Here is a 25,811-nt window from a genome sequence, read left to right as displayed (position 1 = left end):
ACTGAGCCACTGTCAAGTTCTATCGCACGAGTGGAGTAGTCCGGTGTTGTTTGCAATCGAAAAATGTTAAGATCTGCCTGCTTGACGTTAGCCCAGAGAAATGCATACAGTGGAAGGGTGCTTTCACATTTAACTGCCAAGCAGAAATCTTTCCTGAATAAATAGCTGATGGCCTTTGTGTTGCACTCTGGTACCTGAAAATATATGTGTATGTGAACCGAACCAAGTGAATGTTTCCAGACCTTTGAGCTGTTCCTCCTCGGAGAAGCACATTGCAACCATTTCATTCTCACAAGATTTTCCCACCAGGATATTACATGTTCCCCAAAGTGGCTATGCAGGGTAATGGGCTACGTTTTTGGGAGTGAAACACACTCTGGGTAGCTATGCTCACCCTAGACTTCAGCCGCGCTCCTTGCTTTTTATTCATGAATCTCTGGTTCTCAGAACTTGATTAATGGTTGTTAGCTTCCCAGTCTAGAGCCTTCAGGGAAACAGCAAGAATACATTTATGTAGTGGTAATCCAGAAAGATTTTTTTCACACTGCCTTTTCCATTCAGATTCTATTAATTCTATTCTGTTAATTCTAACAGATTCTATTCCTGTTAATACCACCTACCCAAGACTGTCACTAACTGACCTTTTCCCCCTGAGCAATAATCTTCATACTGATGCTGTTTTAAAAACCTGCTGGATACGCTATGCCACGGTGTTGCAATGTTCTTTTGGGCACAAGGCCGCTCTACCCTGACTCTCAACTATAATAAACTACTTTATAATTGCCCTAATTATATCAGCTCATTGGCTTGTTCAAAACACTTGTCTCCATAGAATGGGGTATTAATGAAGATATAATAGCATCGAGCCATATTACCCCATATAGATTCAGTCCAACACTACTGTCTATCAAAAAAGACCCCAACTTCTCTGTCGTGGCATTTGATGTAGAGCTACCGAGTCAAAAGAAAACCTCGCTATTTTTATTTCCACGTTAGTGTGAATGCTTTCCTCCCAAATAAACACATTCTTTTGTCTATTTCTACAATGATGTGAAAGGTTGCTTACGAGTTCAATGGATCTAGGGATCCCTTAGGCTCTTTTTTGAACTATTTCAATCATGTGAAAATATCAGACATAGTCTTTGGTGTTCTTGTGTCCTCACAATCAGAAGGAGGGGAAAGGAGACAACACAACTTTGAAAGGACTCCCAAGTAGGACAAAACCAGTTGAGGGAAGCCGTGGGGGTTGACATCAAAGAAGAGGTATTTTCATGCCTGATTGAGTTTATACATGTGTGGCTTCCTCATGTATGAAGTTTACCTGTCTGAGGCACCTCCTACAATGCTAGTTCATGAAGAGTAATTGCAGGAGGGCTCCTCTTAAATAACTGTTGGAGCAATACAGCTTGGAGAAAAAAACTTTCCACATGGAACCATAAACTATAAAATATATGGCAGTGGAGTCTTAAAGGTAGGCGGCCAACTTAGATTAGGCTCAGTTTCAGTTTTATTTAAATAAAAACGAATATAAATGAATAATTTGTGCACCATTTTTTTAAAAATCAGAAAAAGTCCCCATTGAAGTAGTTCATCTTTGCAGGATTTTGCCATTTCATGGGGGTCCTTTGTACTCCTCAGTTTTTATTTTGCTGCCATTTCAATGAAATGGCAATTGTTTTATTCAGAAATGAGCGCAAGTGTGAATTTTTGCATTGTTTTGTGTGTAAAAGCTGTCTTCTCTTAAACAAATGGACCCACTTTTTGCTCTGACTTTGCCAAAAACCTGGCTGATTTTCAGTGGGAAATGGACCCAGTTTTGTTTGGGGGGAAAAATCATACAAATCATGGGTCAATTTTTGAATGATATGCAATAAACTTTTACTTTTATTTCCTTGTGAGTATTTTGTATCCCTCTACCACAAAGTTCTTGTGTCTCCCACTGCATGAAATGCTTTGCAAAGTGAAATGTTCATTAGAGGATTTGTTCCGAGAGAAGTGTAAAATCGTTAAGGTTTTGGTTTGTTCAAGAAAGATAAGATTTGTCCTTTCACAACTACACACTCGAACCTGATCCCGTAGGCGTACAAAAATGAATCTCCAGGGAACTTATTGCAAAGCCAGCAGAATGAATAATGATTTTTAATGTATTACATATCAGCTTATCCTTTAACTGACAAGCTGCTGATCTGGCCTCCATCAAAGATACTGAGACAAAATAACACGCTATTTAGAGAGATCTACAAAAGTGAGACAAGGAAGAAAGGGCAGTGATTATCTGATAGCGTTATACAGAACTTGTCAGAAAGGGTTACACAATGGGAAGGAAATTACTAAAGGGGGAGCCATTCAACACATAAACCATACAACAGTTGTAGGAGCCAATTAATTGGTAACTTATTGGACACAGAAGCTTGCAGTAGATGGCTGACTGGTTGACAGGAGCACCATTCCCTGAAGTGTTTAGAAATAATAGAGTAAATTTCACCACTTCACACACTGAATAGTTAACTGTTGCAATGTATTCTAAATATGCTAATACATGGTGCCCAATGTCTGATGGAGTAGAAGACCTATGTGTCTAAAACGTAGAAGGCTGCTATGCCAGGATACAAAGAATTCACAAAAGACCTAAATGGTCAACATTAGAAAGTTGTTACTTTCTTTCTACTTGCTACTTATAAAAGAAAGGCATTCGCGTTGTTGCATATTCATATCGCCTGGCACGTTTTAACGAATTTCTGTAATTGGTGCTGATGTGCCAGTCATTTGCTTAGTAGACAGAACAATGGAATCCATTACAGTGAAAAAGCATCCCAGATACCTTTGAAAATTAAATAACTTCTACCCCAAATTGCAGGGATCTTTCCTCCAGATTTCACTCTAATGGGAAATTTTAAAACTTTATTTGTGCACTGCAAGGAGGTTCTTTGAGGGTGTCTCCTATTTGGAGTATAGCCAGCTTCAGTGTGAGCAGTGTTTATTAATTAGTAATCCAGCTGCTCTTCACTACCAGCCGAAACCCCCACCTTAAAAACCACATGCGTTTTAAGGCCCTATCAGTATTCCACCCTGCTGTTTGCTAGTTGGTTCATAGTGTTGTTTTGTCACAATCGCATCAGTATAAAGTGAAATGGAAATGACCTAATTCTGAAGTCTCCAAGTAGGCACACAGACTTAGGGCTCAGTTCCTCCTATATCCCCCGGGGAAGCCATGTGACACTGGGACTCATAATGGGGTTTCATCTCCTGTTCAATCAGACAGCCTACTGGGTCTCAAACGATGATCCATGAACCACCCGTTCTAGTGGTTCATTGGTAGTTCTTTGATTCACTAGTCATCATTTCTGAGAGACTGTAGTCTAGCAGACAGTGAATGTCACAGGGTAGGAAGATGTAGGAGGTCCACAAGATGGTTTTTGTCTCACAAAGTCTTCCAAAGAATTAAAACATTCAAAAGCCGCTGGCATGGCTGATTTCAGAGGATGCAAAATGTCCTGCTTATTGTTGGGGTCGACTTTCTGGAAGGGACTGCTGCATGTAAATTTACTGGGCTCTTTGGGCCCCCATGAAAAGGAATGCTATTTCCAAACGCTGATCCTGAAAGGGTAAGGGAGGTGCTCGGTACCTTGCAGAAGGCATACACTACCCTGTAGATTCGCATCCTGTCCCGGGCAGGCAGTCTGGGGATCTGAGATCCTGTCTCCATTTGAGTCTGGCTGATTGATTCCAAACTTCTGTAGTGTGTGTGGTGTGGTAAGTTACTGATATTTGAGCCATTCCACCATCCGAGAAGAAACTGCAGTCTAGTCACAGAGTTTGGGTGAGAGCAGGGGGCTGGCTGCATGAGGAATACCACCTCTCCTCCATGTGCTCTGGGAAAGGATGTCTCAACTCTTCTGAGCTGGCATTGCAATGGGAAGCTATTACAGCACAACCATCGGTCTGCATGGTTGGGGAGTTCTCACTCTCGTTTTGATGCATTGCGTCTTGTCCTGTGCCAAGAGTGTGAGCTCTTCAGGGCATCTTTTTATTACCTGTTTGTATAGTGCCAGTGGGGCCCTGGTCCATGGATAGGCTTCCTAGGTATTATCACAAGCCAAGTAATGGTACGTTCATGTTCTGTTTGTGTTCGGTTTTGCCAGACTGGTTAGACTTGCAAGGCTGACTTCTTTGGAGATTGTCTAGTTCCCATTGTTTTAAAGGGTGGATAGCTCTGCAGCAAACTTTGGCAAACAGGATACAGTGAACAAGCCTGTCCAGATTGCTCTCTGTTGCTCGCTGATTCAAAATAAGTTAAAGGTCACATCAAACATTTCACTCCTGTGAGCCCCTGTAGCTTAGAGAGCCGAGCAGCAGCGTTTAGAGCAAGTTAGCTGGGGCAGGATGTTTTTCCTCTTTGTGATATAGCCTAATGCAGGGGTTTTCAACTTTTTTTTCATTTGCAGACCCCTCAAAATTTCAGATGGAGGAGGGGACCCCTTTGGAAATCCTAGACATAGTCTGCAGACTCCCCGAGGTCCATGGACCCCTCCCAGTTGAAAACCACTGCTCTACTGAAAGATGGGGGCCGGGTGATTAAAGTTAGGAGCGCAGGTTTCCTGGGTTCTGTTCCTAGCCCTGTCACTAACTCGCTGAGACTGTAGGGTTTCCCTGTCTGCATAATGGGTTTGAGAATATGTGTCGACCACGCCAGGGGGTTGCGAGGCGCAGTTCATGTGTGTGGAGCTCCCTGTGCTCCTCAGAGGAAAGGAGCCGTGCTTGTGCCAAGGGTTATTTTTGTGCTCTCTCTGTGACTGTGAGATGGGGCTGCTTGATAACACTGAGGGCTAAAGATCCGCGTGCGCCTCACTCCAGGAGAGGGTTCATGGCTGTGAATCCTGAGTTGGGGGAAGCACCACACTCTGGCCCAGCTGGGGACCTAAGTCCCTTGGACGGGTGGGGCGTGGGCCACACCCACTCCTTGACATTTCTTACACTACATCACTCAGGGCTGTGAAAAATTTTATACCGTAATTAGGTCGACCTAACCCCAACTTTAGATGCAGCTAAGTCTCCTTCCATCGACTTAGCTACTGCCTCTTGAGGGGATGGGTTTACTACAGAGATCATAGAATCCTAGAATATCAGAATTGGAAGGGACCTCAGGAGGTCATCTAGTCCAACCCCCTGTTCAAAGCAGGACCAATCCCCAACTAAATCAGGAACCCTTCCATTTCTGTAGTGTCTACACTACAGAGTGTCGCCGTAGACAGACCCTGAGAGAGGGAGTGTAAATTGAGCCAGCAAATGCAACCTTTTATGATTATTAGAGATGGCAAAACTTGCCTGACTTGAATGGTGGATGCAGTGTAGTTGTAGCCATGTCGGTACCTGGATACTAGAGGGACAAGGTGGGTGAGGTAATATCTGTTATTGGATCAACTTCTGTTGGTGAGAGAGAGAGAGAGAAGCTTTTGAGCCACATAGAGCTCTTCAGTACCTTTCCCAGAGCTGAAGAAGAGCTCTTTGTGGCTCGAAAGCAGGTCTCTCTCACCAGCAGAAATTGGTCCCATAACAGATATACCTCACCCACCTTATCTCTTGAATGGTGAATATGAGCTGGGAGAACTTTATTTTATTTTTTTTGTTTAGAAAAGAGATAAATTTAGCTGGCAGGAGAAATTTCCTCAAACTCTGACACCTCTAATTAATCGATGGCCTCTGTAGAGACAAACGGAAACATATTGACACTGATATTTCGACTGCGCGGCATATCTGACGCAGCCTGGGTCTTTTATGTAGCACATGATAAATAGCGTAATAACCCAAGCTGGCATTCAAGTCATATTTCTGTGTTATTTCTTAACTCATGTATACAATCATACAGCCTACCTGCCAGGTACAGCCTGCTCACATATTTCACCTGTCCTACTTCCTCAGGAGAGAGATTTGATTTTTACACCTATTGTAAATATGGGCTTCAAAAAAGTCTAATTTAAAGAGGAAATCAAGTTCAATTTGAATTTAATTCAGACCTTCTTTACAGTTTGGTTTACATGATGTTATTCAAAAGGAACCAACCCTTCTTATTGCTCATTAAACACTGGACAGGTCATGCTTTACTATCCTTTTTTATGGCTGAGCAATTTCCTGCTGCAGCACATCGGCCATCTATACAATTATTTAATGACATTGTTTTTCTCTGTCTGAAAGACCTGAGCCCCTTTCACTGTAACGTAAATAATGAAGTGTCCAGGGTCTGCCTGCCTGACGGAACAGTGAAACCTCTGAGTTAAACATTTCCTGTAAAACATTGCAAAGATCATGGGCAGAAGATGCTTCTGCAACTTTCAGGGTACGTCCCCTGTTTTGTGTCTTTCAATCCATAGTACCTTTTCCCACCGCTCTCTGTCAAGGCGCTGTCTGAAATTAGACTATTTATTTCTGCTGTTCTGATGGGTGAACACATACTGCAGGATCTGCTGATTTATTTATTTTTTTTAAAATACCTGTTTTTTTGTCTAGTGTCATCTCTTAGTGCTCCTGTTCTTGAGGACTTAAGCTGTCTTAGTGGTTTGGCTCCTGTGATAAATGGTTTTGCTTTCGGTGTAAACGAAATAGTTCCTGGAGTGAGGAAGAAATTGCGTGCCTAAACTTAAGTAGAAACAAACAGAAGAAATTGGTAGATGCCCGATATATCACAGGTGGCTTGCAAAGTGGCTTTTGGGTGGGGTGATAGTTATGTGTCCCTTTCTGCTGGAAGAATGACTATACTATAATTGACGAGTGTAGCCATTTCGTTGGTTCTCTGTAAGGCTGTGACTGGCTCTGGATTCTTCACAGGCAGGATAAAACCCCCATAAAAGCTCTTCATTCTGCACTACTATTCTACAGAAGGAATTTTCTTCCTGACCCCAGCTGCTAATTGCCTGAAGCATGAAGCCCAATAGCAAAGATAAAAATTATAAGGTGTCTCAGCTGCTTGACTATGGTGACCCAGCCACATCTGGAATGTCAACAACTTCATTTCCACACCGATTGGCCCATAAATTTCCCATTGTTGGGTTACAGTAGATATTGACACTGGAATGACTGTCTGTTCCACAGAGCCGTGAATGTTGCAAGCAGTACCGTTCGCAGTCCCTTTGGTAGAGGGCTCCTTGTGATTAAGACAACTTGGTAGTTATGCGTCTGACTGGAGTAAAGCCAACCCTAGAATCAGAGGGCCAAATCAATGGCAATTGCAGGTGCACAGCATCTTGGGATTGAGCAATAGAAATGGAAAATTACTGTCTCATCTAGCTGATCCCCTGCCAGTGAATGACTGTTCTCTACGGAATGTTTAAAGTCTTTATTGGATTTCCACTACTTCCCTGGGGAGACTATGCCACAGTCTAATATAATCAGTGGCAGGAATTTTTAATAGTGAGCCTAAATTTTCCTTTTTTCTTAAAAAGAAAAGGAGGACTTGTGGCACCTTAGAGACGAACAAATTTATTAGAGCATAAGCTTTCGTGGGCTACAGCCTGCATAGAATGGAACATATAGTAAGAAGATGCATCTGATGAAGTGGGCTGTAGCTCACGAAAACTTATGCTCAAATAAATTGGTTAGTCTCTAAGGTGCCACAAGTACTCCAGTTCTCTTTGCGGATACAGACTAACACGGCTGCTACTCTGGAACCTTTTTTCTTAATATCTCAATACACCTTTAAAGCACAACGCGGAAAGTGTTTTGCTACCGAAAGGAACAAATATTTGAAGAGGGTGTGTTGTGTTCAGGTGCTAGGAACCCCAAGGCTGGGCCTTTATTTTTTGGTTCTGTAGGGCTTTTAACTTCCTTTCTAAACACAAATGCAAGAAGGAAACAGGATTTCAGTTTCACATCTGATGAAAGGGCAGCTCCTCCAGCAATAACCACCCGGCTCTCCACTCAAACTCCCTGGAACGAGCTAGTGCTGATTTAGAGCTGTGTTTGTCAGGCACGGAGTCTTAAAACACCAGCCAATGGAACAATAAAATGCAATGGCCTGATACTAATGAAACATGTTGTAATTGGGGGCAAAGGCTTAGTTGGGGCTCTTGGACTGGCTTTTTCCACATGTCACATGCATAGTTTGAGTTGCACTGTGGAGAGCTGGAGCTAAAACTCACTGAAGTCAATGGAAGGACTCCCCTTAATTGGGACTCAGGACTAACTCCCCTCACTGTGGGCTAGAGAGTTCAGCTTAAAGGTACACTAAGTAATTTTGTCTCGTTTCCTCTTCCAGATGGCCGTCCCATTGGCGTAGAAGGAATTCAGGTGCTGGGGACAGGAAACCTAATGATTTCTGACCTCACTGTGCAGCATTCTGGGATATACGTTTGTGCTGCTAACAAACCCGGCACTAGAGTGCGGAGAACTGCCCAGGGAAGGCTAGTCGTACAAGGTAAGATAACCAGGCTACTATTGGATAATTACACCCATTTAGCTATTTTCTCCACCTCTTCCTAGCCCTGTGTAAAGATCTGGCCCTTAACAGGTGCTGGTTCAGTTTTTCCTAGATGTTCTTTGCATTGCATGTTCATGAAGAGAGGAAAGTTTTTATTTTAATAGTACAATCCTCCCCAGACCCCTAGGTAGGTACTCGGATGGCTAGCCTGGGCCGCTGCCCCTGCTGCTGCGGCCAGTGCCATTTTTAGGTGCTACCTTGAGCAAAGCTAGTACATGTCTGTCTGCCTGAGCTGAGAATGATCATGGGACACAAAGCCTTTCCTTTCAAAATCCCTCGTTCGTTTGTATCCAGCCCAGGTCAGTAGAGAACAGAAGTCATTAACGCCCAGTGGTTCTTCTGTTGCCTCTGTGAAACAGGTTGAAATGCCCCCATCCAGTTCTTGTGTTCACAAAACTCACCTGTCATTAGTTAGCACCCTTCTTAAAGGACCAGCAGGGAGCCTAAAGGCTGAATGGGCCTGGAGATTGATTTACTTTCTCCCCTCTACCAGTGGTCCCCCCAGGGCAGGGTTGAGGCCCACTGATAGGGTGTCATGGAGGAAGCTTATAGTGATGCTGTGTCATACCTGTTCTCTGCAGATAACAGAGTTCACCAGGTTATCTTTCGCCAGCATGACTTTTATTTTGTACAGTTAAGACATTTAAAACTCTGGTTCCGGACAGTCAGTGGGCAGAGGACCCACCATGGTGGACTCCGGCAACAGATGATGAGTCTGAGCCACCCACGAAAGATTCAGAGTTGAACCCTCTTAAAAAGTCACCTGTGACATTCCCCATATTGTCAGTGCCAGGGAAATGCAGGTTCCACCATTGGCCCACAGCAGTAGTCCTGACAGGGCCACTTCTCATGGGCCTTCCAGCTAGCAGCCAGAACCAGGCGCTCCAAACCTCACCGAGCCACCAGTCTCCCTGGCGAAAGGAGCCAGGCCAGTGTTTAGAAAGGCAACACAGCTGGCAGTGTGGAGCTGAATGGTGATAATCCTCCCCTGATTACAGGCACTCACCTCCTCCTCAGGCTGGTCCACTTACAGCATCTCACCCTCTCATCAGTTCACTCATTAACTGTTGACTGATGATATCCTGAATCTCAAATTATGCGTCTCTTGCCTGTGGGCTAATTGAACCTTTCATGCTAGTGACAGGGAAAGTGCTCTCCTTCCCCGGTGATGCTCACCTGTCAGTTACCGAGAATCACATGCTGGGTTCACAGCTGTATGTCTTGCTACCACTGCAGACTGATATCAGCTCTAAAACTCCTTATCACTCAATACATGCATTCCTTCCCATGCTGATCTATGAAGAAGACTCAGGTCACATGGTATTGGCCTCCTTTTTGTTCCCAGCTGCTAAATCGCACTAAAAGAAGCTGAAAGTATGTGAAATCCTCTCCCTGTAAGCAATTGCTGTAATTGCCACTGGGACGTTATACCATTGCCAGCGGGGATGGAAGGGGGTCACACAGCGATCTCCCTATTCAGATGTGGCCCACACAGTGGAAAAGTTTGGGAACCCTGGCATTCAGCATTTACTTCTGTAGCACAACATAACTGAGAGCGGCTGTAAGGTCAGGTTTCTTTGTGTGACGCATTTCCTCCACTTGCACACTCCGAGATAGACACAAGGGATGCTCTCCATTCATCTTGAAAGTTAAAGGTGCTGAATAAAAGCACCGCTAATAAATCATAGCAGGAGTCAAGCAGATTCAGGTTTTGGAGCAGTAAATCAGCAACTGCCTGGAATGCAGCCAGGTGCAGCTACAGCGTCTAAAGCCCCAGGATTGGGATGGTGCGGGGGAGTGGAAGAAAAGCCATTGAAAAGTACTTTGCGTCTGGTAGGAGATCTTTCCCAAGAGTATGCATGTGGTAAAGGCTATTGAACCACACGTGGCTGGGGAGCAGACAAGGGAAGTTTAAAAAAAATGGAGCTAGTTTAAAAATCTTCATGAAAGTTGCAAAATTAAAAGCTTTCCGTTCTGCTGACGGCTTCCTCTTTAGCGACAACATGGTAAGGAAAAGGAATAAGGAAACTGTTACATGGCCAAACTGATTACAAAGAGGCCGCGTTTAAAATCACATCTGTGAAGACATGGGTTCAGATTCTGATTTCAGGTATGCTACTGTAAATCCAGAGTTATTCTACTGACTTCCATTGGGGTTATTCTGGAATTACACTGGTGAAACTGAGAGGAGGATCGGTTCCTAGGTGTCACAGCCATTCGGGACAGCCTCCTTGTCATGGAGCAAATGCTTTTCCATTAAGAACTAGAAGATCAAAAGGGTCTATGAATATGAGGAGCTGGCGACTGCTTCGCTGTGCAGACACAGCGGGGCTGTCCTGCTCTGACTGTTGCTAGCTGAGTTGTATCTGGAAACTGATTGGAATTCAGAGGTACAGCAAGGGTCATCCGATTGAGTGTGTAGTCTCTTTCCAAGGGCTGTATCCTTTCCCTGTGGAAGCCAGTGGCAAAACTTCCATTGGCAACAGAGTTGTGCCCTCGGTGAGGTCAACTACGCTCGCTGCCAGCAGCTTCTGCTTTATCTGAACTCTGTATTGTCTGAGTTTTGCCACTCAGAGCTTCAAGTGATTGTTTTCAGAGGGGTGGCCGTGTTAGTCTGTATCAGCAAAAACAACGAGGAGTCCTTGTGGCACCTTCGAGACTAACAAATTTATTTGAGCATAAGGAACTGCTGAGAGTGAACTATAGCGACTGCAGGGTTTAGCTTTATCAAGGTATCAAAGGTGTAAATTACACAGTTTAAGGGGGAAAACCAATAACAACGAAACAAGAGTCTGAATGATTTGGGAGGAGCTCTGCAGAAATGCTGGGCTTCCAAAATAATGCCCAAGTCCCCACAGCACGATCTTCCAAAGTGCTAATAAATAATACTTTCATTCCTGTTCCGTGAGGCTCTCACCATGCTTTCCAGGCATAAATCAGTTAACCTTTGCAATACCCTGTGAAAAAGGCATTCTTGTCCACATTTTATAGGTGGGGAAACTGAGACAAAAAGAGGTTAATGTGATTTGCCTAGTGTTGCACAATAAGTCAGTGGAAAAGTTTGGAAGAGAACCCAGGAGTCCTGACTCCCATTACTCAGCTTCAGTCGCTAAGTAATGCTGTGTCCCAAAGATCTTAATGAAAATCTTGGCTATAGGTTGGGATGAGATCTTTACATTTGATGTCTTCACTCTCTATTTGAACACTTATTCTATTTCAGTGATAATTATCTTTCTCATTACAATCTCCCTTTTAGATCAGCTAATACCATCTTATTATCCTCCTGGGACTTCTCCTGCCTTCAAAGGTTAGGGTCTCAATCTCTCTCACTCTCTCTCTCTCACTGCCCTCGCCTATCCATTTAGAGTTCTTTGATCTCCTTTGTTAAGTCCCTACACAGAAAAGTTTCCGTTTTCTTCTGGGATCCTAACACAGACCTTTGAATATCACGTTGTGCCATGTTACAAGTGAAAGTCTTGTGAGGGGCTGTTTTAAGAGCAGACTGTGTCTAAATACAAAATGGAAGGTGTTTGTGTGGGATGGATGGGGGAAGCAGAGGGGTCAGTGGCAGTAAAGAAACTAAATCAAAGCCCTCTCTTTCTCTATCTCCTGTACGATCTATTGTGCTTTATTATGTGTTTGGTGTCATAACAAACTGATGGGCTCTGAATGGCCAGATGGTCACCAGTGTTCTCCACTCCACGCTTCATTGCCTCCTGAAAGCTATGGAGAAAAATGAGATCCCATCTCACAAACGACTGTCCATCTTGAGAACACATTTTAGAAGGCTCTTTCGGACAATCACTGCCTCATATCTCTGTTCTCTGCTTTCAGAAATGGGTTTTGTTCTTTTGTACAGTGGATTCTGCAGCTCATACTCTCATGTGAGCTGTTCTGTTGATTTCGTTAGCATGGGATGCAGGATCAGGCTCCAGGTTAGAATTAATTCACAGATGTGCTGCAGTTACTGTGTTACATGTTGGAACTCTTGGCATTTGCATTGCTACAGTTGTTTGCCCTAGCTAAGGAGCTCTTAGCATTTACACCATTTACACTAAATTTATGCCATAAAAATGTGTTCAAGATCTCACTATGAAAAGATTCATATTGACTTCACCAGCTGTTGGATCAGCTCCATTGAGAAAGGGACATTTGCAAATTTCAGATCAGGGTTTGACTTTTGAAACTCCCCAAAGTTGGAGATGCTCTGCCCTCTTTTTCCTCTCCAGTGTTCCTCGGACACGTGCTGTGTCAGTATCCATACAGATTCTCAGCCTCGGTGCTCAGTGGAAGCAGAATTTTACTTTGGATTATTAGCCGATCTCTCGTATAAGTTGTGTGTCATGTTTTGACCAATGATGGTGCCGTTTCCCCACAGTTCTCCCTCAAGTGGACTTCAGAAGTTCAGCCTCTGTTCCGATATTAAAACTCTGGGCCCAATTTTCAAATTTTTGCCCCTTAGTGAAATGTCCACATCCTGCATTACGGATGCTCAGGTCAGTATGTAGGTACATAAAATGGGCACGCATGCTGCTACTGTAGATCCATAATTCAAAGCCTGTCTAGGAAAGTAGGCTATTATAGCTGTTAACCATCTTTTGGCTGTTTGGCAACCTGCATGAAATGAATTTGGGGGGGTCAGTCCAAGTTTCCAGTAGTATGGAACCATAGAAATGGAGGGCTGGAAGGGACCTCAAGAGATGATCTAGCCCAGAGGTTCTCAACCAGGGGTCCAGGGCCCCCTGGGGGCCCGAAAGCAGGTTTCAGAGGGGCCGCCAAGCAGGGCCAGCACTCGCTGGGGCCCACGGTAGAAAGCCAAAGCCCCACCGAAAGGGGCTTAAGCACAGGGCCCTGATCCCCGCCACCCAGGGCTGAAGCCGAAGCCTGAGCAATGTAGCTTCCCAGAAGCCGCTGTGGTATGGGGCCCTGGGCAACTGCCCTGCTTGCTAATCCCTAACACCGGCCCTGGCTTTTATATGGAGAAAACCAGTTGTTGTGGCACAGGTGGGTGGTGGAGTTTTTATAGCATGTTGGGGGGCCTCAGAAAGAAAAAGGTTAAGAACCCCTGAGCTAGTCCATCCCTCCACTATGAGGCAGGACCAAGTATACCTAGACCGTCTCTGACCAGTTTGACCACAGTTGTGATTAATTGACTTCCTGTTGGCCATCTCAGCCGAGAGATCAAGGCCTGAACGGGCCCTGGGGACTGAACTTCCCTGTCCCAGCTAGATGCAGTCCCTCCATTTAGGCATGTAGATAATGGCAGTGTAGGGAAACTTGCCCTGTCACTGCATATGATGCACGGCACCTCTTGTGTTGCTCAGGGGGTGGATTATCGGAGCGGCTGCACATCTCCAGCTCCCATTGGCTTCAGCTGGAGTTGAGGGTGCTCCGCACCTCAGAAAGTCAGGCCCAGACGACTTCACACTCCAGGACACCCAAAATACTTAGGAGCAAATAACAATAATGGCCGTTTCATGCTTAGCTTGGTGTGAGTAGCTGCTGATGAGATAGGATGTTCCCCCGGGGATCGATATGGCGTGCCATAGATCTTCATCACATCACGATGCAGCATAGCTAGGCCCAGCCAAACTGATTAGTGCATTTATTTAAACATTTCTGAAGATGATATTAAGCTTTATTGCTTTTTGATACACGCCTATGTCACACCTTTAAATAGTCATTAAAACCATATGATCTGTTCCCTGCCTCTCATTATATCCTGGATAATCAAGCTTTCTATCCGCTCACTGCACTTCAGACAAACAAGAGCCAAGATGTGCCCGGGCCTCCTCACCATAAGTTTGACGTTACCACCTTAAATATAGCTGTGGATCTGGGTGAAATGGGTTTCTGGTTTTCTCCCCGCTACGGCCTTTTGTTGTGTTAAGATGGAGGGAATGGAGGCATTTGGGCGAGTGAACCTCTTCTCAGGTGAAGTAAGCATCCACAAGACGATCCATCCATGATGAATGACAAAGGGGGATGGATAGCCTGGAACAGAAAGACGCTGGTGTGGGTAGGGTAAGGAGAGTGGGAATATGCAGGGTGTTTCAAACTGTCCACCTTCTTCTCCTAAACCCAGCAAAGAAAAAAAAATATTCAGCCGATGCTTATTGGCAACATGTTAACTATTGGGAAATGGAAGGGCCAAGTGACCTTCCAGAGAAACCAGGCCTCTTCCTAATCTGTGGATGGGACAAAACAATCATATCTGTTTTCTTAAGTGTTTGGAGCTCCCCCATTGGGAATTCCCAGTCTGTTAAGCACTGAATTCTGCTACGCCCTAAACCAAAAAAAGGCAACAGTTCCTTTCTTCCCCCTTCACTTGCACTTGCCCGACCCCTGACATAGGCTGGTCCAGCCCACGAAAGCGTATCAGCAGCCCTGCTGCTTGAAAAACACAGGGTTATGGTATTAACAATTTACTGCAGGAACATCTCAACTTTTTCCCCACCAGACCCTCCACCTGGGCCTTTGCCCCCCTCCTGTGCGAACGGTTTTGCCTGCTTTCTATAGCTCTAGTTTGGGCGAATACAGAGGTACTGCGTGTGTGTGTCTGATAGTGCTTGCCTCAAATCATTCCTCTGATCACATTAGTTAGCTATACAGGCTGTATCATTTTAGGCATAGTTTAGCAGAGCTACTATATCTGGTGTTGCACGCAGTGGCCTGAATTCTGGTCTGCCCTGTGTGGGAGAGGAGGCCCAGGGAGCTCTGATGCACCTGTCTGGGGCCTGGGCAGAATGCTGCTTTGCCCACTCCTCGCCACCATGCCCAGCATCTTTCTCAGGGCCCAAGGAGGCTTGGCCAGGCCAAATCTTCCTGTCCCATCCCTGATCCCACTGCTGCTAGTGACAGGCAGTAACTGGGGAGCACACGTATCGCCTTTTAAAGGCAGCAGTAGGTGCTGCTGCTAAAGGCATTCACCCAGCTCCCCCTGCGACATTCTGCCTGGTCTGGCCTATGCAGGTGAAAAGTTCCAGGCTAGCTCCACGTGGCGCCGCACCCCTTCCCTTCCCAGTGCAAGAGCCAGAATTTAGCCTTATGTTGTTCAACAGCAAGCAGGAGGTTGCAATAGGAGCTTTGCGATGCCAGCCAGTAAGGGCTGTTTCACAGGGAGCCGGGGGGGTGGAGAGGCAGGAGTCGGTTCCAGAGGTGCACTCAGGCAGAGGCAATGGGAAGAGAAGGGGGCAGGGGGCTGCCGATGTTGGGTCCATCCTGTTCCTTCTCTGGAGATTTTAAGCAAGTGAAACCTGGAGTCTGGCGCTAGATCTGGTTTCGTTTAGTGAAACAGCAGAGCAGAGCGGGGCCATGCTGAATCCAAGGGGATGGGTTTTTGAATGGTGAATAGCATCCCTGGCTCACTGCCAGTGGACACAGCTGTACGTTTGGTTACCCTGGAGTAAAATACGACAGTGTCCCAATTACTCCCTCTTGACACCAGCTAATGAGAGAGAATGAGAAGAGAGAGTGACTCCAGAAGTGTTCTGCTGGATGGCTTCTTCCCTGGTTAAAAGATGTTTCCCCTTGAACAACTAGCGGGTTCAGGTTTTCGGGGGGTAAAGGCAACCAGCCAAGTGGCAGGAGTTTAATGAAACAGTACGAATGGAGTTGGAAGATGTCTATGTCCTCATTCAGTGCCTTTGAGCTCACCTGCAGCATTGAGGGCAAAATGATCTGCAGGCTTCCGATGAAAGCGGGCGGGCATCAAACTGCTTGCAGAATAATTGTGCTTGCAAAATTCCACCAGCACAAAGGGGAGGGAAGGTTAAGTCACTGCTTGAAAATTAGGTCCCCACCGTGTCACGCTCTCACTGTACACCACTTAAGCAATACAAAGCAATCATTTGCTGCAGGGAACAGGGTTTTTCCCCCCTCTTTCTGTTTGTCATTCTCCTACCAAAATCATCTTCCATTTTAATTTAATTTAAAAATTAACTTTGTCTAGGAGGTGAAAAAGTTGGGTTGGGGGGAGAGAAAACCCATTGATTGGAATCCAGGGAAGTTTCAGGTTTTAGGAATACGTGTCCAGTAGGTTTCTAAGATTATTAGTCTCTGGCTCCTGAAAAACTAGCCTGACAATGAACTCCGTCAGTGGAACATCCCCCTACTGCTCGCGTAAGTCAAGTTGACAATGCTCCACTTCTCTTTGATTATTAAAAATGAAAGAGCGGGGCTCTTGTGAGGAATATTTAGTTGGATGATTTAGTTGGGGTTGGTCCTGCTTTGAGCAGGGGGTTGGACTAGATGACCTCCTGAGGTCCTTTCCAACCCTGATATTCTATGATTCTCTTCAGTGGGTTTTTTTGTATTGCCGCTCTCAGGGTTTGCCATCTTTATGACGTTGCTCTTCAGTGTCGATACCTTTAGCTTTGCTTTGACCTTGGAGCCGTAGTCAGGATGCCATTTTCTCGTACAGCTTTGATTGTGAAAGGAGTGGGGGTTGGCTTTTTAAAAAATCCCCTGCAGAGTCTATACCAGATGTCAAATACACACACAAGGGTGGTGGTGCGGCTCTCTCCTTGGTCATGCTAGTGTAACTCGGAAGTAGCTCCAGTGGAGAAAATGGAGCTGTCTGGGTGTATAGGATTTACTTGGTGGGAGAGGAGAGTTGGACCCAGCCTTTGGACTTTTCCTCCCGTGAGGGGACACTTATGCACCCTTCACGAGACTGATTGTTCTTGCAAGGGAACAAACCACCAATGTTTTCATCTCACGAACAGTCTCGTTATGTGTATTGTGGTCACTGCTGGCTCTCGGGAGGCACCATGTTAACATACCCACCTTGTTGGTGCCAGTCTCTGTTAGCAGAATTCTTTTCCTTCTCTCTTTCCCTCCTTTTGCATGGAGGCCTCAAGCCGATTTGTAAAATGAGGCGGAAGTCATTTCACTCCTACATTTGCATGGAAATATGGCATTTGAACAAATTATTTCCCAGACAGGAATGCAGCGTGCTCCTCCTGCCTCTGTCTAAATAACTAGCAAACGTCTATTTGAAACAAGACTTTTAACAGGCTGCTCCGGAATCAGATTTCCCAAGGTTGGGGAGTTCTTCGTCTCCTGCAGTGATGTCACCTGCACGGGGATGCTTCAGAGGTGTCATGGAGCCATTTCACCTCAGGCTGCACTCTAATTAGCGTACTGCTAGTTAAGCAGGGAAGGACCTGCTCTGTACAGGCCCAGGAGACTGTTTTCCATCTGAGTCAGTAAAGAACAAACGGCCCAGCATCTATGTAGCCAATCTGCTTTTTATAATAGCGACCATTCCCTTAGAATTTGAGCAACTCCCAAAGAATAACAGCCAAACGGTGTTACAGGGAGGGGTCCCTCTATCTGAATTTGATTTGAAGTGGGAATGGATGGGGAGAAAATCACAAAAGACCAGTGGCTTAACTTTCATCCCTGCATCCTGCCAGGCAGATGGGTGAAATGAACCCCGTGGGGTGTGATTTTTTCAGCCAGGCTGCAATCCAGTCTCTGATTTTGTGGTGACAAAGTTTTGTGCATACATATATGTGTACACACACAATTGGAGGCATGCGCTGAAAATCAGGCTCTGTATGTATATAATTTGCAACCCTGCAAGGTGCTTCGAGGCTTGCAGAGGGTGCTATAGAAGCCAGGTAATAGCAATGATCAGAATTAGTCATTATTATTATTATTTATTATTATTATTCACATTGCTCTTACCCGACCACTGCACTGGACCAACCACCACAGCCAATAGAAATCCAAGATTGTCCCATGATTACAGTCCTCTTCAGAGAGAGAGGCTTTTTGTTCAGGCAGGGTAAAGTTCGCTCCTCTGCAGAGGGTCAGCACTACAGCGGTGCAAGACATAAGGCTTCCGTGCAAGTAATGAGGGCTGGTCTGCACTTGAAAGTTAATTCAGATTAAGAAAGGGTGTGAATTTAAAGATCAGTAGCTATTCCAAAATAACCCCAAGACCATAGTGGATCGTGGACCTTGGGCTGTCTCTGAATTTCACCCTGGCTGCCACATCTTAGGGAAGCCTGTTTGTGTCCTAGATTTCTGGAAGTCCGGCGATGTAAGTGTGGCAGGGAAGGGATATGTGCATCTTTCATGGCCATGCCTGCTAATCTTCTGCTTGGAAAATGCCTGCTGTGCAGTGAGCCTCCCTCACTAAATAACCTTGCTTTTGTCAAAAATATTTAATGTCAGCAAGCCACTTTGTGCCTTTGGGCTATAAATTCATTAGACCTGTGGCTGTTGTTTGTTTGTCTTCCTAGGAACTGCTGGAGATTGCAATTGGATTCGGGTCTTAGAAGCAGCAATATGGAGTGTATTATAGCTTTGCCCTTTGAAGCGTAACTGCTTGTATAAACTCAGCTACTCAAGCATGCATTTCAAGCGCCGCTTTCTGGATCCCAGTATATTGCTCTATTCTGATAAATGATTTTAAGCCTCAGATGAGCTGCTCGGAGGGGGGAGAAATCATTTCCTGTTAAAATCCGGTGAAAAGTCAGAAACGTTTGTGACTATTGTGAACTGAGTAGCAATCAGAGATGTTCCGGCTTCTGCCTCCAGGAGTTCTGGGTCCCAGGCTGAAGACTTGGGCATACAGGGCCTGCTCTGATCTGTAACTGGTCTATGAACCTGCAGCAAATGGGAATCTGGTGAGGAGAGAATGGCCAGCCAAACTTTTGATATGTTACTATTGTAAAACCATGCTGTATGTAGCTGCCAAAACATTTGTAGCTCACTAAGAGAGCATCATCTAGTGGAGAGTGTCAGGTGTTTGGATTTCCAGTGCAGACGTGCCGCTGACTCTGGGCAAGTCATGTCACCTCTCTGTGCCTCAGTTTCCTCATCTGTGAAATGGGAAGAATGATACTCCCCCTCCTATATAAAGTGCTTTGGGCTCTCTGGGTGACGACCACTGTATATGAGCACATGTTCGTCTCTGGCTGGCTGTGTATAGGGTAAAGAAATGAACTCTCTTATTCATCTGTCTTGTTTCCTTGTGGTTCCCTTGTCTGTCTTGATTCACCTGTTGGCTCTTGTTTTATAAATAGATGGGAAGTTCTTTGAAGCTAGGAACAGCTTTTTGTTCTATGAATGTATAACCCCTAGCACAGTGGGGCTGTGGTCCATGACTGGTGCTCTTACGCGTTACTGCAGTACAAAATAATCATATTTGGAATGGTATTGCCAGAAACTCTCATAACTGTTTGTCTCTTTGAATGAAGCAATGCTGATCGCTAACAAACTCCATATTGCTCCACAGCCAGGCAGATGGAAATGAATGTGGCTCATTTGAACTCCATTTGCACGTATACTGGAAAACTCTGCAGCATACTCCAATTTCCAGAGTGATTTGTATAGCTGAAGAGCTTGAGCTCCCGTTTAGAGAGAGAATTGTTGTAATATGTTGCATTTGAGCATTGGAAAGCTCTTTGCTAACATTAAGTAGACCTTGTGCCGCCGCTCTGAGTTCGGTGGCATGGTATTTGTTGTGAAGGTGGGTAACCGGAGTCTCAGAGACGACTTGCCCGAAGACACATTTCAAGTCACTGCTGGGAATAGAACCCAGGACTCCTGACTCCATGCCCAGCACTCTAACCACGGGACTTCCCGTAGAGTGCAAAGCTATGGTATAATTTGCCATTCCTGGTTGTGTGTGGGCTGGGGCGTGGAAGGATGTGAAAGTGGCACTGGAATGATACACACTATGTTTGGGGGCTCACACTTTCAAACGGGCCTGCAGAGCTGCTGATCTGGCACCTTTCACCAGAGCTCATTTCATGCAACGTACACAATCAATCACAAGGAGAAAGAAGAAATGAATCCAACACTCCCCAGCACATGATATTAAAAAAACATATTAAGGGAGATGATTCTGGTTTTTATATTTCATGCCTGTGTTTGAATTCATTCAGATCAACAAAGTTCCAGCAGGTCCTTTCTAATGTGCAAGATTCATTTTTAAAGAGCCTTCATCACATGGGCCTTGTACCAGCATATCACTGGCCCAGAGCCATAGTACCGTTGCTGCAAAGCCATGGTAAGCAGCCAGGGCTTTGTGGTTCAGGGTAGCCTAATATAACAACACACCTCTGTGTAAACAAACAAGCATCCAGGTCCCTTAAAGAGCAGGAAGGGGACCTTGTGTTTTTAAATGACTAGCCCACCTGGCATCAGTAGCTCATCCAATTACTGAAAATTCCTCTCCCCAATTAACCAGCCCAGCTCTATTCTTTAGTTGGTTACAGATGGGCAAGCACAATCTATAGTTATCTGTAGACCACACACGCCTGTCAAACCTGCCGAGCTACCTCTGGATCTGATAAACTGCGGTGGTTTTCTGTTGTCAGCCTTCGCCACGCTCACAAAATTGACTCAGGTTATTTTACACCAAGTGATTAGAACGGGCTTGGTGCCAGGGCAACATTGGCTCCTGGCAGTGTTCCTCATGCTTCACTTTCCTTCCCTTCACAGCCCCTGCTGAGTTTGTGCAACACCCTCAGTCAATTTCCAGACCTGTAGGGACGACTGCGATCTTCACCTGCCTGGCCCAGGGAGAGCCTCCCCCTCAGATCACCTGGCTGAAGAACGGGCAGATCCTAGAACCGACTGGTCACATCAAACTGAAGAATAACAACAGGTAAATCAGCTGGCAACAGATTTCAGCTTCATTGAGTTGGGTGGAGGGATGACAAAAAGGTCAGTACTGACATGAAACGTACCGCCAGGGTCTGATATTGCACTGGTGTAAATCAGGAGTAACGCAACTGGATTTAATAAATTACACTGGTGTAAATCGGAGCAGAATTCTTATGTGTCGGGAATTTCCCCCATCCCTAAATAATCATTTTTGGAAGTGTGCTGTCCACGCAGACATTTATTTAGATACAGACCCAGGATCGATACGGGCAGCAGAGCAAATTAATTTCACCCATGCATTAACTTTTGAACAGAAGATAGTTGAGGCTAATTTGTTATGAAAGCCTAATCCCTTCATTTTTGACTGGGGTTGTTGAAGTCTCCTTAAGTAACAGTGACTGACAAGCCTTTGCAGTGACGCTACTTTTTGGGAGAGATGCTGACAAACTCTATCCTGTGCATTGTTGTATCTGTGTCTTAAACGCCCCATGTTCTGCTGGACAATAGTTAAAGGAGCGATCCCAAGACACTTCCATTCCTGTTCTTTGATTGCTTTTGGAGACTGAAAGCGCTAGCTTGGAGTGAGGATAGAGCAGAAGAGACTGGTCGCTTTCGTATGTGTTCCCCGAACAAGGGGACACTTGTAATGAAAGACTCTCTGACCTGCCTTACAAGAGGAAGCTGAACTGAGGGCCATTATTAGTAACAACCAAGGCTCCAATGGTCAGGGAACAGGAAGAAACACACACTTTTTCCTTTATTAAAACAGAGCAACTAATTATATAGCTAAAGGAGACCAGAAAGATGGTCTTGTAGTTAAACATTGACGTAGACCCAGGAGATCTAGGGTTCAGTTCCCGTCTCTGCTGCTGACTCCTTGTGGGAAGTCACTCAATCTCCCTAAGCCTTAGTTCCCCATCTGTAAAAAAGGTATAATGGTATTTTTCAGCTTCCACTCTTTGTCTGGCAAGCTCTTCAGAGTAGGGACTTTCTCAGTTTAACTGCACAGCTCATAGCATAATAGGGCCCCCTTTAAAAGTGGTGGTGTTTTTTTTATGGAACTTGCATCAGGGGGTTCCCAGGTTTGCTGCATCTCCGTGATTCCTACCCCATGTTTGCTCAGTTCACAAATAAAAAATGTTTTTACTAACCAGCCCTGTAAACTCAGTCAAGATCTGAGAGCCAAGTTGGGTTCTCAGCTCGCGTGTAATTACCATAATCACGAGGCTGTAGGCCAACTGCCCTCGGTGACCTCTGTGCAACTCCCTTTTTCTCAGATTCTGGCTTCAACTACACTGGTGTGGTTTTGTTGCCTTCAGGGAGGCGGCATGGGTGTAACTGAGGAAATAATTTAAAGGCAGTGAAGTTGCAAAGGTGGGCCTGCACTTTGAATGCAGGCTGTGATACAGCAAAACACGGGATCATGTGCTTTAGCATCCAACGCGTGGGCTTAAAGTCGAACATGTGCTTAAGTGCTTCTTTTGGATCAGGACCTTTGTTTAAAATCACACTGATGAGCCTGAAAAAACGCTACCCCCATCTCTCTGCTGGTTCTGCGGAGAAAAAGGCTGTCACTGAAGTAAGCAGAGGTTGCTCTGAAGACACATTGGGAGCAGCAGCAGCTCTGAAGAGCTCTGAGCAACTCAAAAGCTTGTCTCTTTCACCAGCAGAAGTTGGTGCAATAAAAGATATTTTCACACGGTCAGTTCCCAGAATAGTTTAGTCTGTACCTTTTGACCCCTGGTATGCTCAAATGCTCATGGAGGCACCCCTGTTGGAGATCATATTGGCTCGGTAGCAGATTTTCTCTAAATTTAGACCTTTTATCTCACTGGGGAACAGTGTTTTCCGCAAGGACTCAATAACTGCTTTTCCATGCTAAAATACAGTCATTTTTGTGTTGCAGAAATAATATGGTGGGATGCACTTGGTGTGAAAATTACAAGTTGACAGAACAGTTTCTATGGAAATAACTTGGAACAGCACACTATGAAATTACAGTAGCTGTGCCATCCACCTAAATTACCAGCAGAGCTTTATGGTCCCAGGTGGGATATAACTGTTACCTGTATTATCTGTATGCAGGAATCCAATGAACACAACATGGGTTGAGAAAAGTCTCTTCCTTCAGTCTTTGTCCATCAGCGAAATGTTATGGTGGCATTAGCTTCTACTTCCGGGGAGAACCATGTTTTTGGTTATTATAACTTTATCATAGGTGGCAGGAATAGCAGGCCAGGGGAGATGATTGATGAACCTGGGAAGCTGAGTAGCGGATCCCGCCTCCTCAGCCGCCCCAGAACCTGCGTGGCGCATATAAAAAACTCAGGTTCTTCTGGAAGAACTTTTGCTTTTCCCACTAGGCGGCTCGGGGTCTCAGGAGGGGAGGCACGGCACATTTCCTATTCAGTGGCTTGGGCCAGCTCGGGGAAGCTGGGGCTGGCCCAAGGCTCCTCCGGCTGCGGTGTGTGTGTGTGGAGTTCGGGGCTACAACTGTGGGGGGCGGGGGAGGGCTCCGGGGGAAGGGGGACTTGGAGCTCTGGTAGGCAGGGGAGCAGGGCCTCATGCGGAAAGGGCAGGGCCAGGGGGCTAGCCTCCCTGAAGCGGGGGTCCACCCACCGCCCATGAGCTTTATAATAACGAGGCTTTTTAGCGTTAGGTTTCTGATTGTTTTGAAGCTTTGTGAAATGATCGTGGGATGTGAGTTGGAATAAAGATAGTGAGATATTATCCACCCTAAGTGGAGTTTTCATCCCAGTCAGGTGTCTTTATAAAACTCCAGGCCCCACAGTGCCTTTGTGCACATATGCACATTCCATGAGTTGTATTACAGTGCTGGCTGAGATCAGGGCCCTGTCGTGCCTGGTGCTATTGAGGTACATAACAAGAGACAGTCCCTGCCCTGGAAAGCTTCCAATCTGAATAGACAAGGAGTGGGAGAAAGGAAAGCACTCTTAATCCCATTTTACAGATCACTGTACTGAGGCACAGAGATCCATAGATTCCAAGGCCAGAAGGGACCATTGTCTGACCTCTTGTAGAACACAGGCCATAGAATTTCCCCAAAATAAGTCCTAGAGCAGATCTTTTAGAAAAACATCCAGTCTCGATTTAAAAAATGTCGGTGATGGAGGAATTAAATTGTTCCAAGGATTAATTATTCTCATCATTAAAAATTTACACCTTATTTCCATTCGGAATTTTTCTAGTTTTAGCTTCCAGCCACTGGATCATGTTAGACCTTTCTCTGCTAGATGGAAGAGCCCATTATCAAATATTTGTTCCTCATGTAAATACTTACAGACTTTGATCAGGTCACCCCTTAACCTGCCTAGTAGGCAGCAGATTTAATATAAACAAAAGAAAGTATTTTTTCACACAACGCACAGTCAACCTGTGGAACTCCCTGCCAGAGGATGCTGTGAAGGCCAAGACTATAACAGGGTTCAAAAAAGAACTAGATATGTTCATGGAGGATAGATCCATGAATGGCTATTAGCCAGGATGGGCAGGAATGGAGTCCCTAGCCTCTGTTTGCCAAAAGCTGGGAATGGGCAACAGGGGATGGATCACTTGATGATTACCTGTTCTGTTCATTCCTTCTGGGGCACCCGGCATTGGCCACTGTTGGAAGACGGGATACTAGGCTAGATGGACCTTTGGTCTGACCCAGGGTGGCCGTTCTTATGTTCTTATGTTGTTTGTTCTCTTTGTTAAGCTAAATAGATTTAGCTTCTTGAGTCTGTCACTACGAGGCAGGGTTTCTAATCCTGAAGTCATTCTGGTGGCTCTTCTCTGAACTCTCTGCAATCTACCAACATCCTTCTTGAACGGTGGGCACCAGAACTGCACACAGCATTCCAGCAGCAGTTGCCCCAGTGCCAAATATGCAGGTAAAATAACCTCTCTGCTCCTCCTTGAGATTCCCCTGTTCATGCCTCCCGGGATCACAGTAGCTCTTTTAGCCACAGCACTGCACTGGCAGCTTATGGTCTGCGATTATCCACCGTGACGCCTCTTTTTTTTCCAGAGAAACCAAGGTTCTGTCTACTTTGCAGCTAGAGATGCACCTGCAGCATGTGTGGACATAACTAAGCTAGCTTTGATCTAGCGGGATTGAATAACCACAGCAGTGAAGCCTGATCAGCATGGGCTGTACAGGACGAGCCCACTCGGGACTCTGAGTAGGCTCTCAGGCAACTGCTGCAGCTTCTCTGCTATTGTTAATCAAGATATTTAGACCACGGGTTCTCAAACTTCATTGCAACGCGACCCCCTTCTGACAACAAAAATTACTACACGACCCCAGGATGGGGGACCGAAGACTGAGCCCGCCTTAGGCCCACCACCCCAGGGTGGGAGGGGCCAAAGCCCAAGCCTCTCCGCCCCAGGGCTTCAGCCCCAGGCAAAGGGCCTGTAACCTGAGCCCCGCCACCCAGGAAGCCCTCAGGCTTTGGTTTTTGGCCCAGGCAATGGGGCTCAGGCTTTGGCCCTGGGCCCCAGCAAGTTTAAGCCTGCCCTCGCGACCCCATTAAAATGGGGTTGTGACCCACTTTGGGGTTCCGACTCACAGTCTGAGAACCGCTGATCTAGACCACCTCTGATTGCCGTGTAGACATACCTTAAGGGTTTTGCGTAAGAGAATCTGTGACAGAATCTGGCACTGAATCCAGTTCTTTTAGGTGTCCTAGTCCAGTGCCATACCCACGAGACT

General features: G+C 45.6%; 1 protein-coding gene across 1 annotated transcript in view; it reads left to right on the top strand.

The window, feature by feature from the left end:
- Positions 1 to 25,811, top strand: part of IGDCC3 (immunoglobulin superfamily DCC subclass member 3) — a 258,890-nt gene that overhangs the window by 114,002 nt on the left and 119,077 nt on the right. The window contains exons 6-7 of the mRNA XM_078854705.1: positions 8,249 to 8,407; positions 20,933 to 21,098. Of these exons, the coding sequence (XP_078710831.1) occupies positions 8,249 to 8,407; positions 20,933 to 21,098 (325 nt within the window). The remainder of the gene's footprint in view (positions 1 to 8,248; positions 8,408 to 20,932; positions 21,099 to 25,811) is intronic.

Source organism: Lepidochelys kempii, chromosome 10 (genome assembly GCF_965140285.1).
Source record: "Lepidochelys kempii isolate rLepKem1 chromosome 10, rLepKem1.hap1, whole genome shotgun sequence".
Classification (NCBI taxonomy): Eukaryota; Metazoa; Chordata; order Testudines; family Cheloniidae; genus Lepidochelys; species Lepidochelys kempii.
This window is presented reverse-complemented; position numbering and strand designations above follow the sequence as displayed.